At 55.1% G+C, this 22071-nt stretch overlaps 7 protein-coding genes across 7 annotated transcripts; 5 read left to right on the plus strand and 2 right to left on the minus strand.

The window, feature by feature from the left end:
• Positions 1-194: 194 nt before the first annotated feature.
• Positions 195-999, minus strand: J7T55_004939 (uncharacterized protein; the record flags this gene model as incomplete). The annotated part of the gene is made up of 2 exons (XM_053130681.1): positions 195-737; positions 880-999. 2 exons carry the CDS (start codon positions 997-999, stop codon positions 195-197), a joined length of 663 nt encoding a protein of 220 aa, XP_052991365.1.
• Positions 1000-3905: 2906 nt separating this feature from the next.
• J7T55_004940 (uncharacterized protein) lies at positions 3906-7193 on the plus strand (the record flags this gene model as incomplete). Its single annotated transcript, XM_053130682.1, has 2 exons — positions 3906-4025; positions 4089-7193. The coding sequence occupies 2 exons, from the start codon at positions 3906-3908 to the stop codon at positions 7191-7193; spliced, it is 3225 nt and encodes a 1074-aa protein (XP_052991366.1).
• A 134-nt stretch (positions 7194-7327) lies between these two features.
• Positions 7328-8548, minus strand: J7T55_004941 (phytanoyldioxygenase family protein; the record flags this gene model as incomplete). The annotated part of the gene is made up of 1 exon (XM_053130683.1): positions 7328-8548. One exon carries the CDS (start codon positions 8546-8548, stop codon positions 7328-7330), a length of 1221 nt encoding a protein of 406 aa, XP_052991367.1.
• Positions 8549-11404: 2856 nt separating this feature from the next.
• On the plus strand, positions 11405-12397 carry J7T55_004942 (uncharacterized protein; the record flags this gene model as incomplete). The annotated part of the gene is made up of 1 exon (XM_053130684.1): positions 11405-12397. One exon carries the CDS (start codon positions 11405-11407, stop codon positions 12395-12397), a length of 993 nt encoding a protein of 330 aa, XP_052991368.1.
• Positions 12398-14811: 2414 nt separating this feature from the next.
• Positions 14812-18075, plus strand: J7T55_004943 (aa family atpase; the record flags this gene model as incomplete). Its single annotated transcript, XM_053130685.1, has 4 exons — positions 14812-16374; positions 16428-17222; positions 17281-17359; positions 17417-18075. The coding sequence occupies 4 exons, from the start codon at positions 14812-14814 to the stop codon at positions 18073-18075; spliced, it is 3096 nt and encodes a 1031-aa protein (XP_052991369.1).
• Positions 18076-19217: 1142 nt separating this feature from the next.
• Positions 19218-20315, plus strand: J7T55_004944 (uncharacterized protein; the record flags this gene model as incomplete). The annotated part of the gene is made up of 1 exon (XM_053130686.1): positions 19218-20315. The coding sequence occupies one exon, from the start codon at positions 19218-19220 to the stop codon at positions 20313-20315; it is 1098 nt and encodes a 365-aa protein (XP_052991370.1).
• Positions 20316-20980: 665 nt separating this feature from the next.
• Positions 20981-21837, plus strand: J7T55_004945 (uncharacterized protein; the record flags this gene model as incomplete). The annotated part of the gene is made up of 2 exons (XM_053130688.1): positions 20981-21094; positions 21166-21837. 2 exons carry the CDS (start codon positions 20981-20983, stop codon positions 21835-21837), a joined length of 786 nt encoding a protein of 261 aa, XP_052991371.1.
• Positions 21838-22071: the final 234 nt, after the last annotated feature.

Here is a 22071-nt window from a genome sequence, read left to right on the forward strand (position 1 = left end):
GGGCGATATCGAATATAATGAAATGTTCGTAGTTACTGACGCAGAAAGTGACCCGGCTTCTTATATCGCTGCTTTCCGTTGTAAAAATAAAATTGCACCAAGGTCTTCAAGTCGACAATCCCGACAGAGAGGACCTTTTAAATTTAGTAGTTATTCAAACTTGATTATATAGGAAATACATGGATGTCTGCTATCTAAGCAGGCAACTCAGCAATAGGAGAAGCCCTGGCTGATACCCTCCGAGCATACGGTGGGGCGGGGGCGGGAGCAAGGTCTCCCCTCATAACCATCCCATCTTGCCATGACGCCGATGATTTATGCGATACTGTTCCTTGGGAGAAATTTGTGCTGACAGGCGACGAGACTGAGACTACACTTCCTCGTAGCCATGCCTCACTGGCCACGCGTCTCGGAGACTGCAGCGATGGTCGGCCCTCAAGTTCCCGAGGCGATGATGCCGAATAGTTCTCGCGCCAGGCGGCCGGGTCATACATCGACACAGTCTGAGATTGGGATCCTTGATTTCCGGGGCCGTCGAACATCTCACGGACACTGTCCGTTGCCGGATTGAATCTTTCGTCGCCGTCAGGTTTTGGCAGCTTCCGTCGATGATACCACATCAAGGTAGAGATGATGAACAGTATGAATAGTATTCCACCTATCGAGGACCCGATAGCTATCCCGGCGACCTGCGCGGATCCTAAACTTGCTTGGGGACTTTGAGTTGCGGCAGACGCCTGTGTTGTTGAGGATGTGGTGCTAGTAGAGCGTGATGTTGTTGACAGGGTCGATGGTACTGTGGCTGTGGACAAAAGGGCAATTAGATTCATTCCCTGAGGGCAAGGTAGGCTTGATCCCTCATATCGTGGTACTGCTTACTTGCTGATGGCGTTGTTGCTCCAGGTACGGCAGGGACACCGACTGTGCCCCCGGAGAGACCACACTTGGTATTTCCTCCTGACTGGATACAGGTCGCTCCAACACCATAGCAACTTCCATCTCCGCAATCGACGGGAAAGAGAATGGGACAGTCGCTTTGACGCTTATGAAAAGGGGCTGAGATAATGAATTCTGTAGCTGGCGTCATCTTTCAAGACTTTTTGGGGCGAACAGATGGATATGGACCACCTGCAGCCAGTTCTGAAAGAACCTACGAGGTGAGAGCGACGATTACTGAGGCAGCCCTCTTGACTTATCTGGCTCATGAGAACTGCGGCGATTACGTCTAGACTGCTCCCCCGTGCAGCAGTTCCGGGCGTTCCTGAACCGGCACTAGGATTTGGCACGACATCATCGCGATATAGCTTGACATCCAAGGCTATAGTCTGCACTGTAGCCCTACAACGATTGGGCAGACGTCACCTGGCCATGTTCTCTGCTCTCAAATTACCTCAAAGGGACTGGCAGCGGGAGCACGATCGGTCGAACGCCCACCATGTTCTGTGAGTGCTTCAGCCCATGCCCATGTAATGTCCCAGCTGATTGGATCTCGCAGATGACGGCAGTTTGGGAGGATGCAGCACGACGGGACGGCCCACCGAGGCTTATGGTCTCCCATGTGAAGTTGAAAGCGCGGCAAATGCTCCGGAGCTTAGCAGCCCTGGCGGACCATTGTGGCTATCGGTGTCTCAGAATCAGCCTGCTAGTATATTGGAACGCATGCTATTGACATGGACAACTCCGGTAGAGCCTCCTGGCGGGTTCGTCTGATACTGATCATTATTTCATGCTCAATTGCTGCCCCAATGGGCCTAGACCGATCGGTGTAAACAGCTATGACGAGTGGGCTGCTGTGTGGGGGGTGTTGGAGAGTCGGAGTGGGGGATGGCTTTCACCTCCGCCTCCGCCTCCGGTGCGTTGGGCGGTGGAACAATATGTTGAAGCGTACTTACGCAACACTTTGAATCTTTGGCTATGAATGGTAGGCCGACATTCTGAAAGGCACACCCGACAGTGAAGTACGCTTGTCAAGCTCCAATGGGGCTTTGGAGTACTATGCTTGCTTGTCAAGGATGAAGGTTACATTGAACGTGAGACGATGGAGTAGAGGACGGCAGGGCAGAAACAGAGGCAGAACATCGACTCGGGTCGTGGACGGTAAGCAAATCGAGCAGGAGCTCCCATGCTTGACCTTGATCGTCTGCTAGATGCCTACTCCGCGCGCAAGTTGATGTGGGCTCGCTTTCGCACCGAGTGAGGTCTGTTTGTTGTTTGGTGTGCCGTGTAAACACTGATCCGCTATGGAGTGATCTATTTTGAGAGACAGGGCTAAGGTGAAAGACATTTCTGGCAGAGTAGCAACGCTTGAATAGTAGATTCAAAAATTCAAAAATGCCCCGCTTGGCTGTCCGGTTGGCATTGGATACAGCATGGATCGGGTAAGTTAGTACGGGTTGCAAGAGTCAGGTCACTCGCGGCTGACAGTATAATAAACTTTGGGCTTTAAATCGATCCAGAGGAAAAGCCAAGATGGTCCCGTCTCGAAACTTTGAGCTAGATGGAGTTTGCCCATTGCTCCAGTCCCTGGGGAATGGCCCACTTATCAAACGTATGTGAGGGCCGGCAGCTGTGTGTAGACATCGGCAGAAGGACGTGATGTGGCGTGTCATGTTGTGTTGGTCGGCGCTTCGCTTCAATCTTGCAGATCAGCCGAGGCCTACGGGAGGAGTGGGCCTGGATCGGTGGAGCGTTTGAGCCGTGCCGAGTCCATGTCCGCCGGAGAGAGGAACGGAGGAGGTAAGAGCCAGGGGCTGGCAGTCGTACAGTACACGTATTTTTTGAGCCTGAGCGGCCACAGAACCAAAGAAAACAGCAGGGTGAGCTGATCTGATCTGACCAGATCTACATAAAGTGTAAGATTTTGGTCTGTTGAGTCCGTTTGGTCCGTTTGGTCCGTTTGGCCAGTTTGAGCCGTTTGGGCTATCTAACCGGTTTGGATGGGTTCTTGGTGTTCGGGGCGGATGATTAGTCTTCTCACCTCCCGGTTCCAGGGTTGCGCCTCCCTGCCTCCCTGCCCGCCTGCACGTCAAGCAACGTCAAGGACGTCAGCCAGGTGGACCCGGCCCTACCGACGACCTCGGCAGGTGCGACCCTGCCGTGGGATGTAACCCTACCACCCTACCTCGCCTACCTCCTGTTGTGCAGGTGCAGCCTATGGAGATCCTAGACTACCAAGCAGCCACGGCAGCCACGCTGCTGCCCACGCTGCTGCGGTTCGCACACGTCGCTGCCGGTGCTACCTCGCACCTAAAAAAGTCGTCACCCTTGTGTCGTTCATTCCACCCAACCATCCACCGACTCAGATTGTTGGAACTGTGAAACCGCTCGCTGGCTGGGCAGCAGTAGCAAAAGCATCCACCCATCTGCATATGCACATGTTCCCGACGGCCTTTTCAGCTCCATCGTATCGACCCCGTCGGAGTTTGATTACTCTCTTCCCTGCCAAATCCGTCTCCGTTCCCACACTTCCTGGGCACAGCAATTAGTCCAGTCAATATCGTGGCTGCGATGTAGATACGCGCAGAGCCAGCAGACAGATTGAGGTGAGGATTCGCGAGGTGGTGCTATGTCATGTACAGCAACTCTATCTCAACGTTAGCGTCAGCATTGCATGATGCCATGATGCTGCACAGGGGCTGCCGAGGATCCCTGTGGATCTAGAGAGCGCCGCCTGTCGTCCACAGCCAATGACACCGGCCATGTTTGCTATACCATGCCATTTTGTCTATCTTTCATTGTTTCCAAGCCCCAGCGCTGGCCCGTCTGCATGATTTTCAACGCCGAGACCCAGCCAATATATAACACTTTGCCCATCACCTCAACCAGCCGGCCGTGTCCCTCTCATACCACCCCATAACTCACCTCAATTCCATTGTCCTCACTCCGCACGAGGGACACGGAACAACATGGCAGACAACACGGTGCCCATTCCACAACCCCCAGGGCTGCCGCTCCTGGGGAACATCAATGATATCAACCCAGAGTTCCCTCTGGGATCCATGATCAATATGGCAGACAAATACGGCGTACGCTTGCTCATGAGTATTCAATTAACCTCGCCGAGGCCTCATTACTGACACCACTGACAGGAGATCTACCGTCTGAGTCTCCCCGGTAGAAGCGTGGTCGTTGTGTCAACTCAGGCACTGGTCAACGAGGTCTGTGACGAGAAGCGCTTCAAGAAGGACGTCGCCAGGGTTCTGGAGGAGGTGAGGGCGGGTGTCCACGATGGGCTCTTCACAGCACACGCCGAGGAGCCAAACTGGGGCATTGCTCACAGGGTCCTCATGCCCGCCTTCGGCCCAATGAACATCCAGGCCATGTTTCCCGAGATGCACGATATCGCGAACCAATTGGCTATGAAGTGGGCTCGCCACGGCCCAAACCAGCCCATCATGGTCACCGACGATTTCACAAGGCTCACTCTCGACACCCTGGCCCTGTGCTCAATGGATTTCAGATTCAATTCATTCTATCATGATGAGATGCATCCTTTCATTGAAGCAATGGGGGCTTTCCTTGTCGAGTCGGGTAACAAGACGAGACGCCCGCCTTTCACGTCCATCTTCTACCGCGAGGTCGATAGAAAGTATGAGCGGGACATTGAGGTCCTCAGAAAGACGGCCGACGACGTTCTCAAGGCCAGGAAGGAGAACCCTACAGACCGAAAGGATCTTTTGAACGCTATGCTGAACGGGAAGGACCCCAAAACCGGACAAAAGATGTCTGATCAGTCCATCACAGACAATCTCATCACCTTCCTAATCGCTGGTCACGAGACCACCTCAGGAATGCTGTCATTTGCATTCTACAACCTGCTCAAGAACCCAGAGGCATATCGCAAGGCCCAAGAGGAAGTGGATGAGGTTGTTGGGAGTGGGCCCATCACCGTCGATATGGTGAAGAAGCTGCAATATATCCAAGCCACTCTGAGGGAAACGCTCAGACTCACTGCCACCATTCCAACCATCTCAGTGAAACCACTCCAAGATACAGTGCTGGCTGGCAAATACGCAGTGGGTGCTAATGAGTCTATTGCACTACTGGTAGCCAAGTCTCAGCTCGATCCCGCGGTCTTTGGCGAGACCGCTCAGGACTTCATCCCGGACAGAATGCTTGAGGATGACTTCAACCGCCTCAACAAGGAGTTCCCAAACGCCTGGAAGCCCTTCGGAAATGGTATGCGGGCTTGCATTGGCCGGCCGTTCGCATGGCAGGAGGCGGTACTAGTCATGGCCATGCTGTTGCAGAACTTCAACTTCATGCCAGACGACCCGAACTATCATCTCAGTATTCAGCAGACACTGACCATCAAACCAAAGGACTTCCGCATGCGGGCTTCACTTCGCCATGGCCTGACTCCGACACAGCTGGAGCACCGTCTCAACGGAACAACAGCACCCCCAACGCCTCTAGAAAACTCAGTGGCTAGTTTGTCATTGCAATCGGGCCAAAAGGCGAAGGGCAAGCCAATGGCCATCTTCTATGGGTCAAACAGCGGCACTTGCGAGGCCCTCGCTCAACGACTTGCCTCAGATGCGCCCAGTCACGGCTTCAGCGCCGCAATTGTCGATTCTCTTGACGCCGCAAACCAGAACCTACCGACTGACAAGCCTGTCACTATCATCACCGCTTCATACGAAGGTGAGCCACCAGACAACGCTGGCCTCTTCTGCAACTGGATCCAAGGTCTCAAGGGCAATGAGCTGGAGAATGTATCATATGCAGTGTTCGGCTGCGGCCACCATGACTGGTCCTCGACCTTCCACAAAATCCCTAAAATGTGTGACGCCACCATTGAAAAGTTTGGCGGAGCAAGAATCGCGCCTCTCGGAGTCGCTGACGCCGCGGACGGTGACATGTTCACCAAATTTGAGTCTTGGGAGGACGAGGTCTTCTGGCCAGCGATGAAGGAGAAATACGGAATCGAAGCAGATGAGCAGGATGGAGAAGGTCTTCAAGGTGGCCTCTCTGTGGAAATCTCCACCCCTCGTTCTTCCACTCTTCGCCAAGATGTGAAGGAGGCTGTTGTTATCGCAGCCCACGAGCTCACCTCCCCCGAGGCTCCTACCAAGAAGCACATTGAGATCCAACTGCCCAGCGACATGTCGTACTCAGCAGGCGACTACTTGGCGATTCTCCCTATCAACCCTAAGGAAATTGTCCACCGAGCCCTACGCCGCTTCCAGTTGCCATGGGATGCTCACATCACTATCAGCAGTCAAAGCCAGACGACCCTGCCCACAGGCTCATCCGTTCCGGCATCAGACGTCCTCGGTGCCTATGTCGAGTTGGCTCAGCCTGCGACAAAGCGCAGCATTGCCGCCTTAACTGAGGCTACCAAGGACCAAGACACCATAGACGCGCTTCAGCGTTTGGCCGGAGAGGACTATCTCTCTGAAGTCAACGCCAAGCGGCTGTCAGTCCTAGACCTCCTGGAGAAGTACCCTACCGTCGAGCTCCCCTTCGCCGCTTTCCTCTCACTGCTCCCGCCCATGCGCGTCCGCCAATACTCCATCTCATCTTCACCGCTTTGGAACCCTAGCAACCTCACCCTGACCTACGCTGTCCTCGACGCCCCGGCGCTGTCCGGCACAGGCCAGCGCTATATTGGTGTCGCCACGAGCTACCTTGCCAGCCTCGAGCCAGGCGACAAGCTGCACGTGGCGATACGGCCGTCGCACGCCAGCTTCCACCTACCGGTGGACAGCGAAAAGACGCCAGTGCTGTGCATCGCTGCGGGGTCCGGGCTCGCACCGTTCCGCGGCTTCATCCAGGAACGCGCGGCGATGCTGGGTGCGGGCAGAAAGCTCGCGCCCGCGCTCCTCTTCTTTGGCTGCCGCAGCCCAGAGCAGGACGATCTGTACCGCGAGGAGTTTGACAAGTGGGAGGCGGCTGGCGCGGTGGATGTGCGCCGCGCGTACAGCCGTAAGCCTGACGCCAGCGAGGGCTGCGCTCACGTGCAGGACCGGCTGTGGCAGGACCGCAAGGAGGTACAAGAGCTATGGGAGAAGGGCGCCAAGGTCTTTGTGTGTGGCAGCCGGGGCGTTGGCGATGCCGTGAGGGAGGTGGCCATCCGAATGTATGTGGATGGCGCCAAGGAGAACCACGGCAAGGAGATGAGCGTCGAGGAAGCGACAGAAAAGTTTGATGCGGTGAGGAATGAGAGGTACGCTACTGATGTGTTCGACTGAACATGCAATTTCATTGGATTATGAGTTGAATTTAGATACCGGATAAGCAGGTTTGGCTTGGATCGGAGTTCTCAGATTGGATGGAGTAATTTCATACGCTTTAATAAGAATAAGCTTGTCTCTACTGATCAACATCATGGCCGTGACTTGGACTGGTGAGCCCTGAACTCCTCTAGGAGCTTCTCCTTGCTCCAACCTTCCTCCAGGCCCTTCACAGCAACATCGAGCTCGGACACGGGAGCCAGACCGCCCGGCCGGGGAGGATTGTTGTCGAGATTCGTAGGGAACGCGTAGCCCTCGCAGATGGCACACAACAGCGCCTCGACTTCGTCACTCATGCCCTCCCGCCCGTGCCGCGCGACGAGCTCGTCCCAGCAAGCGTCCAGCAGCGGCAGCGCGTCCACGGACTCCATCGGCTTACCGAACGGACTGCTGACCTGCAGGAGGTTCGCCATACGATTGACGTCAGCGCTGACGTTCTCGCCGGCGGCGTGGAACAGGGCCGGGTTGAAGAAAACCCCGTCGCCGGTCTCGAGCGGCAGGGCGACGTAGTGCTCCTGGAAGTAGTCGACGAACTCCTGGCGGCGGTATGCCATGTAGCCCTCCTCGAACGCCTGCGAGAAGGGCAGCAGGCGCGTGGGCCCGCTCTCCAGCGGCACGTCGACGTGGGCGACGGCGCCCTGCAGCGTGAGGAACTGGCTCGCGACGTGCATGGCGCGCGGGACCTGCGCGGCGCCCTCGGCCGTCTGGAACCCCAGGTGGTAGTCCCTGTGGCAGACCTGCGCCTTGGACCCGGGCTTGACGTTGTTGGCCTGCGCGGTGATGCGGTAGCCCCGGCCCAGCCAGGCCGACGAGATGAGCCCGATGAAGGGGTTGCTGTAGTAGGCGGCGAAGGAGGCCGGGTCGGCGAGCGCGTGCTTGCTGAACGAGTTCCAGATGCGGTCGTTCTTGCCCGCCGCCGCGAAGTGGTCGCCCTGCGAGACGCCGCCCTCGCGCTCCTGCTCGATGATGGAGTAGAAGGCCTTGGTCGCCCGCTCCAGGAGGGGCTTGTCGCGGAACAGGCCCTTGGTCACGAACACGCCTGGGCCGCTGTGCAGGATGTTGTACCACTCGTCTTGGAGGGCACTGCGCTGGGTGGTCGGCAGCGTGGAGAAGGGCGGGAGGTTGTAGATAGGCACATTGCTGTCGATGGTTGCTGCTAGAGGGTATTGCTCGCGCGTCGCCCTCTGTGAGCATATGGCTGCGAGCTGGTCCAGGGACGGTGCCTCATTGAGGGCGAAGAGGCGCCTCAGCGACCCTCGAGTCGGGGGCGATGCATTTCTGATCACCTTTTGTGCTGCTGCTGCTGCCGCCATATTGGAGTGTTCATGTTGTTCTTGGATGAAGGCTCATCCATCATTGAGAAGGGGACAGGGCTGGTCTATTATATGCGGCGTACGTTCATCGCAGCTTTCCTTGCGCGGGGCTCCTCGTCGATTTGATCCTTATTCGGTCGACACCCTGTTGGGTGTGAGTGCAGCCATTGCAGGTTTCCACTCTCGGCCCGAGATCCGTTTTGCGGGGTGCTGTGCGGCTCTTGACCAGTTCAGGGGCTTCTCGGCGATCGCAGCCTGCCTAGTTATTCGTTGTTCACTCCCTTATGCTCTTGAGGCAGTCTATATGTGGTACATCGACCTAGACATAGTCGAAGTTGTCACAATGTAATAAGCAGGAGCGTCGACAACACTAATAAGACACAAATGGAGATCCTCTGTCCAAGGCTGACACAGCAGACAGCATCGCGTCAGGTCAAAGAGAACATTTGTCAGTTCTCAAGAGCATCACGCTGTCGTTCTCTGTTCTTCGTTTTCTCAAGACTTCATCATCCTATTCCGATTTATGTGAAAAGGACGGAGCACGAGCTAGGATTACAGGCTGCCTGAGACATAATCACCCTCTTCTACCTCATGAAATTGCTCTTCCACGAACTTTTCTGACCCTGTATGCCTTTCAAGGATGTCTTCTCGGCCATAAACTATTTTGTGACTACCAAATGCCTGCTTGAGCGATCTTTACCACTGTGGAAACTTTGGTGTTGTTGATCGAGCCTTTCGTGTGACTTGCATTTTATACACACCCCACCGGGTTGGGTTTATCCGGAAAATGAATTCCAGAATGTTGATTCAAGACCCGGGAAATGGATTCCAGAACCACCACTTAATACCAAGTGTCCCCAGTCTTCCGATGCCTCGGTCCTGATCGCCTAGCTTCGCCATTTTCGTGGTCTCTGTGCGGCTTGTGCTAGATCTACCTCTGGAACCAACCTTACTCCGTAAACGACAGTTGGCCGCAATCAAGAAACCATTTATCTTCCGGTCAATAGGAAAGCAGATGTTTCCTGGGGCAAGGAGATATCTCTATGGCGGATTGAATATGTCCTGAAACGCGACATTCGGGGCCCCAAGCAGATGAGATCTTATAACAATGAGAGCAACGGACAATGTATAGATTTCCAAAAGCACCCCTGCCATCCAGATTCATATAACAAGCTTTGGTGGGAGTGTCCTACGCACGAACAAAATTCTCGACCAAGACCACAAGCCCTTCCTGTTTCACAGTTTGTATTATTTACCGAGGTTTCCTGAACTGTGCATATTTATATCCAAATGTTTCAGATTCCAAAGCTGCAAGACACTACCGTCTGAATTTCTAGCCCACTTATTGATCGGTACACGGCACCCATACCTGGATGTGATTGTGAAGCCATAATGTATAGCAGAACTATCAGTAGCATTGAGTGAGTCGAAAGCAATATGATGTTTTGCAAAATCGCCTAACAACTCGAGTTTCTGAGGCAATGTCCACCTTCAGGTCTCAAGCATCGACAGGCAAACATGACTACATAGTCAAACTCGTTACACATTTTACGAGATTCGAGGCCTCGTTGTTGCACGTCCGGAGGAAACTACTTTATGGTTTCGTTTATAATTAGTGCGCCCGAGGGATTTGGGCGAGGACTTCTACTGTCTTATTGACTGTGGCCACGGGTGGCTACGTTGTCCCCCATACTGAATGGCAAATTCGCATGCCGCTCCACAACGCACATATGAATTTGTCATCCTTTCCCATTGAATAAAAATGCTCCGAGAAGTAAGAAAGAGGTCAGAGAATCCCCTGTCTGGTTCAGGAAGAAAAGCCGGTGACGAACCACACTGAGCCATGAATTGCTCAAACGCCATTGGACACAAAACATGCTTTACACATCACTCCTGAATGAACTATTTGGAAATTTCTGTAAAGTCAAGGCAGAACCTAAGACAGAAGGGGGGAAAACAGAGAAGGAACGAGGCCATCGACGATTCAGATACCCAAGGAAAAGGCGGGCAGAAAAGAACGATTGCAGTCAGAGTGATCACAGCTCGAGGTCTGTCTCGATAAGAGTCTTGTTATCGGAACAGTTCCTTGTCCGTGGGAAACTGCTGGATTGCATCGGCCACTCAGCCTGAGCGCATGTAGCTGTAGAGATTTCTCCGTGCTTTTGCAACTTTCTCGTGAGGAAATGAGCATCAAGATTGATCCCAGCGGCCCTAGATTGGTTGGTAGCATGACCTAACAGTCGCCCATGAGATTGAGTAAAAAATTCTAAGCCAGAATAAGAATAGATTCTTGTTCTCATACAGAAACGAGACCCGTCTGAAAGAGACAAGAGGTCGTTGTCTCATACAATGAACTTGCTCTGTTTTTGGCTGCTGTTCGACAGGGCTCTACCTGTAATCCATTCTAATGAGCACGAACATGAGCTCAAAACTCTAATTCTTTCTCGTAACAGCCCAGCTTTCTCCAAACTAGGGTGAGTTACATTCCTGCACTCTGTACTGAAAAATTGATCATCCCGAAGTCCAAAAGCAAGGTTGTTGCCTCAGTAAAATCTCAGAGATTGGTGTTTGCCCTGAAGGTAGTGCGCTAGCACCCTGAACTGGCAAGAAAGCCCCCGGAGTGCAGAGCCCAGGGGTGATATGCAGCCCCACTTCAGCGCTGGACCGTGCCCATCGAAAATTTGAAATTTTCAGATGCAAACAAGCAGTCGAGGTCTCAACAACACCACATTCACTCAAATTTCTGTAGAAGGACACTATCAGAACCCGCTCCAAGGCATTAGACGGTGACCTCAAGTGCACAGCGAGGGCGTCCATCCGCATCTGGTTTCATAAGCTAGATCCAGAGAAATCGTCATGGCGCGGACGACCAGGTCTAAGGCGGCTGCGGCTACAACCGCAGACGCCGCCTCAGAAGCCGTCATTCCAGCACCCGTCACCACAACGGCCACAACGGCCACAACGGCCAAGCCGAAGAAGAAGGAGCCAAAAAATGGCTCGAAGACAGAGCCAAATGATGCACCGAAGACAAAGGGTCAACAGCGCCACGCTCTCAGGCGGAAACTGTACAAGAAGGCAAAGAAGCATCAGGAGATGGAGACACTGCACACTACTTTGAAATCAGCAGACACATCAATCGGCAAGAAGGAGCGGTCAACCTTGAGGGCTCAGATCTACCAGCCATGGAGGCTGAAAGCCAAGACCACCTCAAAGAAGGTCTCGGAGCTCGAGAAACTTGTCAAGAGGCAGCAGGAGGAGATCAAGGAGTTGAGGAAGCTGGCGGTGGGCAAAATCCCAAAGTTGCAGCCACCGGCGAGCCCGCCAGCGGAAGCGGCAGAGGTCGATATGGAGCCCGACTCGTCGCCTGCCAAGATCAGAGACCAGCTCTTCGCTGATGCTTCGCGGTCGCATGGCGAGGTAGAGGCAGCACAGGAGGGCACGACCGTTGTGGAGGTCGAGGAGATTGTGAAGAGGCCGGTTGGTGGCGATGCCGGGGAGCCGATGGAGGGCGTGCAGCAGACCACCATAATCACCAGTGTCGAGCAGGATGTGGAGTATCCAACCCTGCCATCAGTCGAGGAGGCCACACAAGTGGCTGAGGAGAACGGCGGCGCAGAGGGGGACGAGAGCAGCGGCCAGCAGCAGCAGGAGCCCAACGGAGCCAAGGAAGGAGCAGGCGCTGCTGCGGACCTGACGCCGGAGCTGGCTGCCGACACGCCTACCAAGTCGAAGGGGGAAGTGAGAGACTCAAGCGCAGACTCCAACGCCGCCACGCCGCGCAACGTGAGACGATCTCCCAGGAAAAGGACGAAACGGAGGAGCTTTGCCGGCCACTCCTACACGGGCTAGTTGCCCTGGCCTTTCGGTGGAAGGAAGACAGAACGTTAGAACGGGCGCGGGAAGAGGCAGAAGACGACTTCTGCAGCAACGGGCGGGCACATTGCAGCATCGCAGACTGTGAATGGCATGACGATACGTATCAGCCTGGTGTTGGTTTGGACAGGCACATAGTTACGAAATTGCATGGCGTGAACATAAGGATTGGAAATTGGGGGCATGATGAGGCAGGCCGGGCGTAGTCCTATTTGCGAGATAACCCACGATGTACTAAAAATGTTTTCAGCGTCAAATCAGCGCCGCAAGGGATGATTCCGATGCCGCAGGCTGAGACAAGAGTCACGTTATGAGGAGTCAAATTTGGATCGGACAACCAGTTCATTGATGGTTCTTTCAGTGGGGCAAGAGCGTCACAAGATGGCTCGATGGGTATCTGTGACGTGTTGATGTGACGGCACCCACCACTACCACAGCATCGTGCACGATAGCAGCCATGTGGGAGCAAAGCAGCATGGGAAATGCCTGCCCATTTAAAGTTTGAGGCTGAGTGGATCTGTGTCTGTTACCACGGGGGGTGGGGGGATGTTCCCGAGGAGGATCCATTCGGAGCAGCTGGCCGTGGGACGACATCTAATTGCTCCGTCTTTGTCTCTGTCTGTGCCTGGGATACACCGTGTTCCAGAAATAAATAGTCTGCCTGACAGCCTTTGCGAGGCACGTTGTACATCGGATGGAGGGGGCCAATTATGACGGCTGTGAGATGAACGCCGCCGTCTCGCAGCATGTACGAGTGGCTCAGCAGCACCCTTCTGCGTCTGCAGCGAGCCCTGTGAGTTGCTTTACACAATGGCACACCAGGCAACGTGACTGCGGATGATACGGGGTCGTGGTAGTCCGGAAGTAATCTTAGTCGCTTGAGGTTCGTCTGCCTGAATGTCTGCCATCTATCTATCTACCTACCTATTCACATCCTGGTATTGCCGTTCTAGCTGACAAGACGGGTTGGGAGCAGACACATGTACGCTCCCAGTGAGCAATGATCTTGTAGATGAGAATCGAGCCTTGCCCTAGACGGACTTGTCGACGTCGTTGTGGAGACCCGCTGTCGGGCCGCCTAGCAAGCATCCGGCTGCCCCAGGATCGCACGGCCGTCCCGCCTGCGTGTCAGTGGGGCCAAACAACGTTCACCCCCAGCACCCCCCGGCCAGATCCACTCGGTGAGTAGGGGCCCGGTCCCGAAGTCTAGGTTCAGCTGTCCAGCTTGTTCAGCTCCCCCTGGTTCAAGGTAGGGAGGAGGTAGACTAGCTTCCCTCGCTGCCTTCCTGCCTGCCTTCGTGCCTGCTCTCTGGCCTATCGAGGCCAAATGTTGCCTGCGTACAACATGTAGCTTTTGCGCCCCTGTTAGGCTTCCGGGCGTTGGTTTTCCACTTGACCAGCTGGACTGGGCGGCTTGAATACTTAGTCTGCTCCTACTCATCATCTAGTCTAGCTTTGTAGATTCGTCACCTCGCCGTTACATGGCTTCACTGCAGCAAGAGCGGCTGTCTCCGCTGCACCTCGTCACAAGAAAGAGAGAATAAAGTAGCAAGCAGCTCCTCCTCCTCTTCCTCCTTCTCCTTCTCCTCCTCCCGCTCGACAGCGACCCTCATGTGACTGTGTCTTAATCCATCCCTGTACTCCGTAAACCCTCGCAGCCATCGTCGTTGACTCTGCTCCACCGCACGAGGTTCCAAGCTGTCGCCTCACTCCATTGATTGGCCGTCCGCCTGCAGCCGCTGCTTCTGCCATCCCATCCCATGCCATCCCATCCCCATGCACGTCTTCACCCTGCAGTAGCTCACATCGAGACAGCAGGAACAAAGTCAACCGACCTCTGGGCTGCGAGCCTCACCCGCCATTAACCCTCACTTGCAACCCACACCCCGATTCGCACCCTCACCCGCACCCTCACCCGCACCTTCTCGCACCCTCCTCGCACCCTTCTCGTCCGCACTCGCAGTGCTGACGTCTCGCTCCTGCTGCTGTGCCTGAGCCATCACTTCGCGTCGTACACACCTGGCGCTTGTTCTCGACCAAAATCAACCCGTCAAGTGCTGTCGAGCAACCTCTCCAGTCTCCTTCCCCTCTGGCTGCTCTTAGCTTTCGCCGCAGCATTACCGGCTCTTTGACACCTGTCGAGAGTCGATCGCCTCACCTTTCTTGTTGTGCTGGCTAGCTAGCGATCTCGCGTGTGTGGATAGTGGCCACCCGAGGCCTCACTTATACCGTTGGCATCCCCCGCGCCCGTGCGGCCGATCTACAAGTGTGCCCCATTCTTACGCCACTATACACCCAGATCTTTCCTCAAGAAAGCATTTACGCTCTCCGTATCATAGTGATTCCGAACCACGTCTTGCCTGCAAAGTTTCTTGCGGCTGCCCTCGACCATGGATCCGATTTCGCAGCAAGCCACCACCCTGATTCGGGAAGGCGAACCCTCCAAGCCTCGACCCGACAACGAGGTCAAGCCGAACTCGGCCGAAGCTGTCACCACTTCTGACGCGCCTTCAAAGACCAAAAACGCCTCCAAACCCCGCGACAAGAAGAGAAAAGGTACCAAGAAACAGTCGAAAGGCAGCAAGGCGAAGAAGGACAAGAAGAAGAACAAGAAGCGCCCCCAGATCGACGACTCTTCCGACCTTTCCTCCTCCTCCGATGACGACAGCACGGAGCTGGACTCGGACAGCGAGGACACAGATGACGAGGTTGTTGTACGCCGCAGGCGCACGAACAAGAAGGGGCAGGAATCTCTGAAGCCGAAGACTGTGGGGACCAGCAAGAAACACAAGGCACTTGCCAAGAGCAAGTTGAAGCCTCCTGCTACCTCAGCCTCGGACTCGGATTCCGATTCTTCTGGAACTGGCTGGGAATCGTCCAGCAGCGAGGTGGAGGATGCTGAGCCCCTCGCCGATCAGAAGAAGAGTAAGGATCGCGGCCTGAATCAGGATGTCGGATTCCAGGTGGCTAGGGAACTCCAGCGGATCCTTCAGCTTGCTCAAACACATGCTCCTCCTCCTCCCCCTCCAGGTCTTTCTAGTCATGCTGGCTTAGGTGCTACCCTCGATCCTGGACTCGGCTCTGGCCTGCTGCCAAATTCTGGAACCACCTTTCCTCGATCAAATGCGTTTGGAGGTCTTCAGGCTATGGCTAGCGGCCGAGCTCGCCCCACATACGAGGATCGTTTGGGTTTATTTGATGGTCTGGACGACCCACTGGGACGAGACGTTGGACTCTCCAATCGTCGAAACCGGCGCGGTGCCTCCCAAGGTGACAGGAAACTGCCTGGCGGTGGGGCCGAACCCCAGAAGCAAAAGTCTAAAAAGTATGATTTTAAGAGGGTCGATCAAGTGTGGGACAACTCGATTCACAACTTCAAGCTCCAGGACACAGCAGAATCTGCCGCAGATAAGAAGTATGATGGCTTCTGCTTTCATGTGCGACGGACCTTTGACTGGGAAGGCAAGTACAAGGCCACGGTTGTTGACGTTAAGAGTAAAGCTCTCCGTGAGTGCCTTCAGGACGTTATAGGCAATATAAAAGGTGTCAGCCTCGTGGACGAAACGCCTAAGCTTGATCCGAACGTTTTATTCCTCTACCTTGAAGATTTGAGAAAGCATGCAAGACAGCTTAAGAAGCAAGTCAAGAAACCATCGGCATCCGACAAGCAGGAACGTAAGAAGGAGGTCAAGTGGCTAGAGGAGAAGAGGCTTCATCTCAAGGTCCTCGTGAAATACATCGACAAGGATTATGAACACATCAAAAACAGCCTCCACCCGATGCTAGAGCACGGGCTCATCACATTCGACCTTCTTTGGGCCTTGTGGAAGCCGGGCACCCTTGCATACACTACAACGTATGGGTCTCACGATGAACCCAGGGTGTTCAAAGTCGACACGGCAGAGAAGCATTTCCATATGAGCAAGGGCGAGTTCTACTACGTCGACGGCAAGGTAAGTGCTCTACGGTGAAAAATGCAGGTCCAGTCGCTGACATGGTCGCTCAGTACTTCGAGTATGACGGCAAGCAGTTCGGTTACGGTCGCATGATGGAAGAGATTGGTGAATTCCGTGGCGCGAAAAAGATCACAAGCCTGAGTTCCTATCCGCTGAAGTACCACAAGAATGAGGAACAGATACGCAAAGACCTGATTGAGCGAGGCAAGAAGTTTGCGGCCCTCAGTGGTGTCCACTACAAGTCGCATCAGGGAATGGCGTACTACAAAAAGAAGAAGTCAATCATCAAGGTGAACGTGAACGGTCGTGTCATGATTGATCCGGCGATCCATAGGAGGATCAATCCGAATTACCCAATTTCTCTTGTCCGCCCTAAAGAGCAGGATATTCTCACAGAAGATGAAGAGTCAGATGATGAGGATGCTTGTTGCATTGCAGGCTCCGACTCAGAGGATGACGGGGCTCAAGAGAGGGACTTTGAGGAAGGCGAGGAGAAGGTCAGGTATGTCACGAAGGTCATCAAGGACAACAAAGGACGAATGTCGATCGTTCGTATGACCAAGGACGAGGCCGAGGAGATGAATAAGGAGAAGCTTTCCAAAGTCGAGACCCAGGACGACGCCATTATTGATGGCAGCAGCGACGAAGGTAAACCTCTGGGCTCCAAGAAGACTCCGGAGTGGACTGATGAGGAGTACTTGATTGCAAGCCCTGTTGTGCTTGGATTCTCCTTCGGAGAGAAACTCTGGCTAGAGTTTACGGTTTCCGGGGTCCAGGACATTCGATGGAATGAGCATGCGTATGAATCTCTGGTCTTGGAAAAGAGAACCAAGGAAACGGTCAAGGTTCGCGGATCTCCTCCTATTCATTTCATGTGTGCGATGAAAGCTAATCACCAGTCAGGCCCTTGTCGAATCTCACAAGTATCACGCCGCAGAGTCCATCGACGATGTGATACAGGGCAAGGGCAAAGGTCTTGTTTGTGAGCTGTCCCCCTTGATCTCGATGTTCTCAGCAGCAGTCACTAACTATCATACAGCGGTCCTCCATGGCCCACCTGGTACAGGCAAGACGCTCACAGCCGAGGGAATCAGTGAACTTTTGAAATGCCCGTTATACATGGTGTCGGCTGGTGAGCTTGGCACCGACTCCCGTGTCCTCGAGGGCGAGCTTCAGAGGATCCTTGACATCTGCCATGCCTGGGGTGCAATCCTGCTCCTTGATGAAGCGGACGTGTTCCTGGAGAAGCGCAACATGCACGACATCCATCGCAACGCCCTCGTCAGCATTTTTCTGCGGCAGCTGGAGTACTTCCAAGGCATACTCTTCCTCACCACGAACCGAGTCGAGACCTTTGACGACGCGTTCCAATCGCGGATTCACATCGCGCTGCGGTATGACCCGCTGGATCTTAAGGCTAAGAAAGCCATCTTCAAAATGTTTGTGGAGAAGGCCCGCTCGCAACAGAAGAGCGACAGTGCGCCATTCACAGAGGAGGAGTACAATACACTGGCACGGCATGACCTTAACGGCCGGCAGATCAAGAACACCGTCATCAGGGCGCAGGCACTCGCGGTCAATAAGGGTGAACCGCTGTCGATGGTCCACGTCAGGCAGATTCTGGATGTCCAGGTCAACTTTGACCGTGACTTGAAGGGTGGTACGGGCTATCAGGATGCTATGAGGAGTTACTTCTAACCTAGACACTCGAGTCTTGGTTTGGAAACGCCAGGTCTCGAGGTGGAGGCATGGTACTTTCACGTCTACTACGAGACGTCAGTTTTTTGTTCGATTCCTCTCATTTCTCAATACGGCAAGGCACGGAGCACAGAACCAACAAAGTACAGGGTTTGGAAGGCGTTCTTACGGTTGATGGATTGCGACAGACAGGGGTTGAGTTTATCAAACCCGAGCAGTCATGCCGGTCATTCTCATGTTGGAGAGACAAGTTCGGACACTTGGACAGGATCACTTGCGGCTTCAGGATCAGCACTTACTGCGGCATAGTTTTGGTAGCGTTGTGTGTGTATGTACTTGGAATAGCGGCATATCGTATCTCTGTGTGTTTTGAAGCTTGTGTCAAGTTGAACTTTTCGAATTGTTCTATCCAGCCGTGTTCGACGACGCTGCAATACGGTGGCGATGCGTTTGGGGCCGGTATCTAGATTGAGAATGGGATAACCAGATCATCGTAGGCGATCGTGGTGGTCACGTTGGGACAAGATCAGCTATCACTTGTCAAGCCTCGTGTAAGTGAGACTCGAGTCATGTCTTGCATATTTACTTATCGCTCGTGGGGATCCTCGCAGGGCTTGCTGAGCCCCAAGATGCTCGGAAATGGGTGATTCGGAGTCTCATTCGGCAGTCGGGATTCTGCACGTTTGCGATGGCTAAGACTGCATGACTTAATTAAGCACACTGCACCGAGGGCATCGTGCATGTCTTAGCCTCACTCTCATGAGGACTACGAGAGGGCGTACGAGTCTTGGATGAAGAAATAAAGAGGAAGCGAATGACTCTCCCCGTGCTCTGCGTAATTAAACGGCCCGCAAGTATCCAATGACCGACGGCCGAGCGGGTCTCTACGGCTCCAGTTTCGCGGCCATCAACACCAACACCCCGGGCCGCAATCTTGTTATTGCCCATGCTACTCCTGCTAACCTTGATTGCGCTGATAAAGACGTCACCATAACTAACTATAACTAGACATTTCCGCCCTCGAAGTCATGGAAATGCAATACCAGCTCCTCACTCCGCATTCGCAGCCCTCCTGACAATAGACCCTTGGCACCTCCGACAAGTCTTACACTACGCACTCTTTCCGCCGTGCGCACAGCAAGATGAGGTCCTCGACGAGGATGACCGGCACCCTCACCGGCGCCATGCTGGCCCTCGCCGGCAACGCCGAACAAGTGCTGCGCAGGAACGGCACAGCGACGCTGGCCGGCCCGTCCCTGACGCATTGGCCGGCAGAGGCAGCGGCATCACTAGACGCCATGATCGCCGAGAACGCAAATGCGAGCAACTACGCCGTGTTCGACATGGACAACACCTCGTACCGGTACGACCTGGAGGAGTCGCTCATCCCGTGGCTCGACAACAAGGGCATACTCACGCGCGAAAACCTGGACCCTTCCCTGAAGCCTATCCCGTTCAAGGACAACGCGACGCACACCGAGTCCATGTACAGCTACTACCTGCGGCTGTGCGACATGGACGAGCTGCTCTGCTACCCGTGGGCGGCGCAGGTGTTCGCGGGCTTCACGCTTAGGGAGCTCAAGGGCTACGTGGACGAGCTGATGGCGCTCAACACGACGGTGCCGGTGGTGTACTGGGACGGCGACGACGTCGTGTCGGACGTGGTCAGCCCGCCGCGCGTGTTCCGGGGCCAGACGGAGCTGTACAACCGCCTGATGGCCAACGGCATCGACGTGTACGTCATCTCGGCGGCGTCGGAGGAGCTGGTGCGCATGGTGGCGTCGGACCCAAAGTACGGCTACAACGTGCCGGCCGAGAACGTCATCGGCGTGACGACGTTCCTGCGCAACACGACGACGGGCGACCTCGTCACGGCGCGCCGCCAGATCGAGGACGGCACGTACGACCCCGAGGCCAACCTCGACCTCGTCTACACGCCGTTCCTCTGGACGCCGGCCACGTGGATGGCCGGCAAGTTCGCGGCGATACTGACGTACATCGACAACTGGCGTATGCCGGTGCTGGCGGGTGGCGACACACCCAACAGCGACGGGCCGATGCAGTTCCACGGCGTCGACGTGGCCAAGGGCGGCATCCACCTGTGGGTCAACCGCTCGGCGTCGGCGTACGAGGAGATCACCGGCATGATCGAGGAGTATGCGAGTGAGCAGGCGGACCTCGGGCTGCCCGTTACTGCGGACAAGAACTGGGTGGTCGTGCTGCCGGAGGAGGTTCTGTGAATTGAAAGTGAAAGTGGGAGCTATGTCTGCTGATGCGTGTGTGAGTGACTGAATGCCTCGCGGGATTGCGTGTAATCATCCACAAGAGTGCTTGCTGGTGTACTGAGAGTTGTGCATATTGCGCCCTTATGCCTGCTCCTCGAGGCAGACGGCGGTTTACAGATTCGAAGTGAATGTGAATCGTGATCACTACTGCCGCAGCCAGAATAGAAGGAAATCACATCGCCGTTACAGATCAATTTGTGCATGTTGCCAGTACGATGAAACAATTCACCTCCTAGCAAAGCGCGTGCGCATCCTTAAGCTCGTGTCGGTTGCAAGACGAGCAGCTTGTGTCTAGGGTCAGGGTACCCCCTTTTCGCGGTTCTCTCAGCGGGGGGTAGCCAAGGCCAAAGGCCCAAGGCCCAAGGCCCAGCGACCAGCGCCTGTTCCTCTCTGTGGGGCAGGCAAACAACCCCTGCAAAGAGGATCGCGTCGAGGCGCGTCAGATCAGATAATGACCGAATCGAACCGACCCCACGTATTATTATCCGGTGCTGCATTGTCTGGCGTAAAGCACCCAAGGTTCCAAATTGTTCCCATTGCCCGGATCGACTTGATGAGTTCCTCCTTTCTGTCTCTAACAGTCTCCTCCATGGCATGACAGCAGCCTTGCGCAGTCCAGAATGGCCCTCCCACTCCCGCTGGGCCTTACGCCCGCCGAGGTTTCATTCCTGTGCGAAATGGAACTCGTCACAGTCGTTCCAAGAGGGCGGCTCGACGGTATAGATCTTCTCAGCGTTCGTCTCGCCCATACAAGTCGGAACCTCTTGATCATACCATAGGTTCTGAGCTAATTGTCTCCGTCCAGGGCACAACCCCTTCCCTCCGACCACCACATCGCGCCCAACTCCCCCTCTGGCTTGCCCTCCTCCTAAAGAAGCAACGCCGCGCCAATATTGTCCCTCCAGCATGGCTTCACCCACTATCACTCGCCGAGATCATCCGGCAAGAAACAAGAGAAGACCCGACCGCCTTCAGCAAACCACCACCGCCACCCGCCAGGGCTGACAGTCGCGGCGTCGCCCATCGCGTAAATACTTCGGCCTTGGGCAACGGCGACCACGGCAGCCACGACGGGATATTGCTGTCGCCCCCCTTCCTGCCGAGCTGTACAGCCGAGGCACCAGCGGGCTACCTACCGTACCACTGGCTGGAGATGGCCGAGATGCTGCTCGCGCACGCGGCTGACGACATGTCGGCGTCGGCGGGCGAGATCAGGGGCCTGCTGCGGGACCTGGTCGAGGTGCGCTCGGCCAAGCTGCGCGGGGGCACGACGCAGCTCGAGCAGTTCGGCGGCGGCGTCATGAACCTCCGGGGCGTGGGCGCCATGGAGCTGGCCGAGAACAGGGGGTTCGTCCTCGGCGTGGTCGACGGTGTGCGCAGGCTCGGGGCCAGCGCCGAGGCCACCCGCAGGGAGGAGGAGGAGGAGGGCCGCGGCGGCAACGATGACGAGGAGAGCGACGACGACATGGGGCTATAATAATGGCGGGGGGTTGAAAGATTGGGGACACAGATGGGAGGATGTGGCATGATCACGCGCTACGACTATTATACTACTGTACGGTTACGTACGGTCTGAGAAAGACCACGGAGGGCAACAGATCTTGGGATAGCAAGCATGGCTCGGCGTTTCGATAGGGCTATTTCGGGACTCATATACTGGTAAATCAAAAGCTCACAATTCACAGCAATCTAATTCACATGGCGACTCCTG

This window comes from Diaporthe amygdali (genome assembly GCF_026229845.1).
Source record: "Diaporthe amygdali strain CAA958 chromosome Unknown NODE_23_length_778278_cov_65_433824, whole genome shotgun sequence".
In the NCBI taxonomy this organism is placed as follows: domain Eukaryota; kingdom Fungi; phylum Ascomycota; class Sordariomycetes; order Diaporthales; family Diaporthaceae; genus Diaporthe; species Diaporthe amygdali.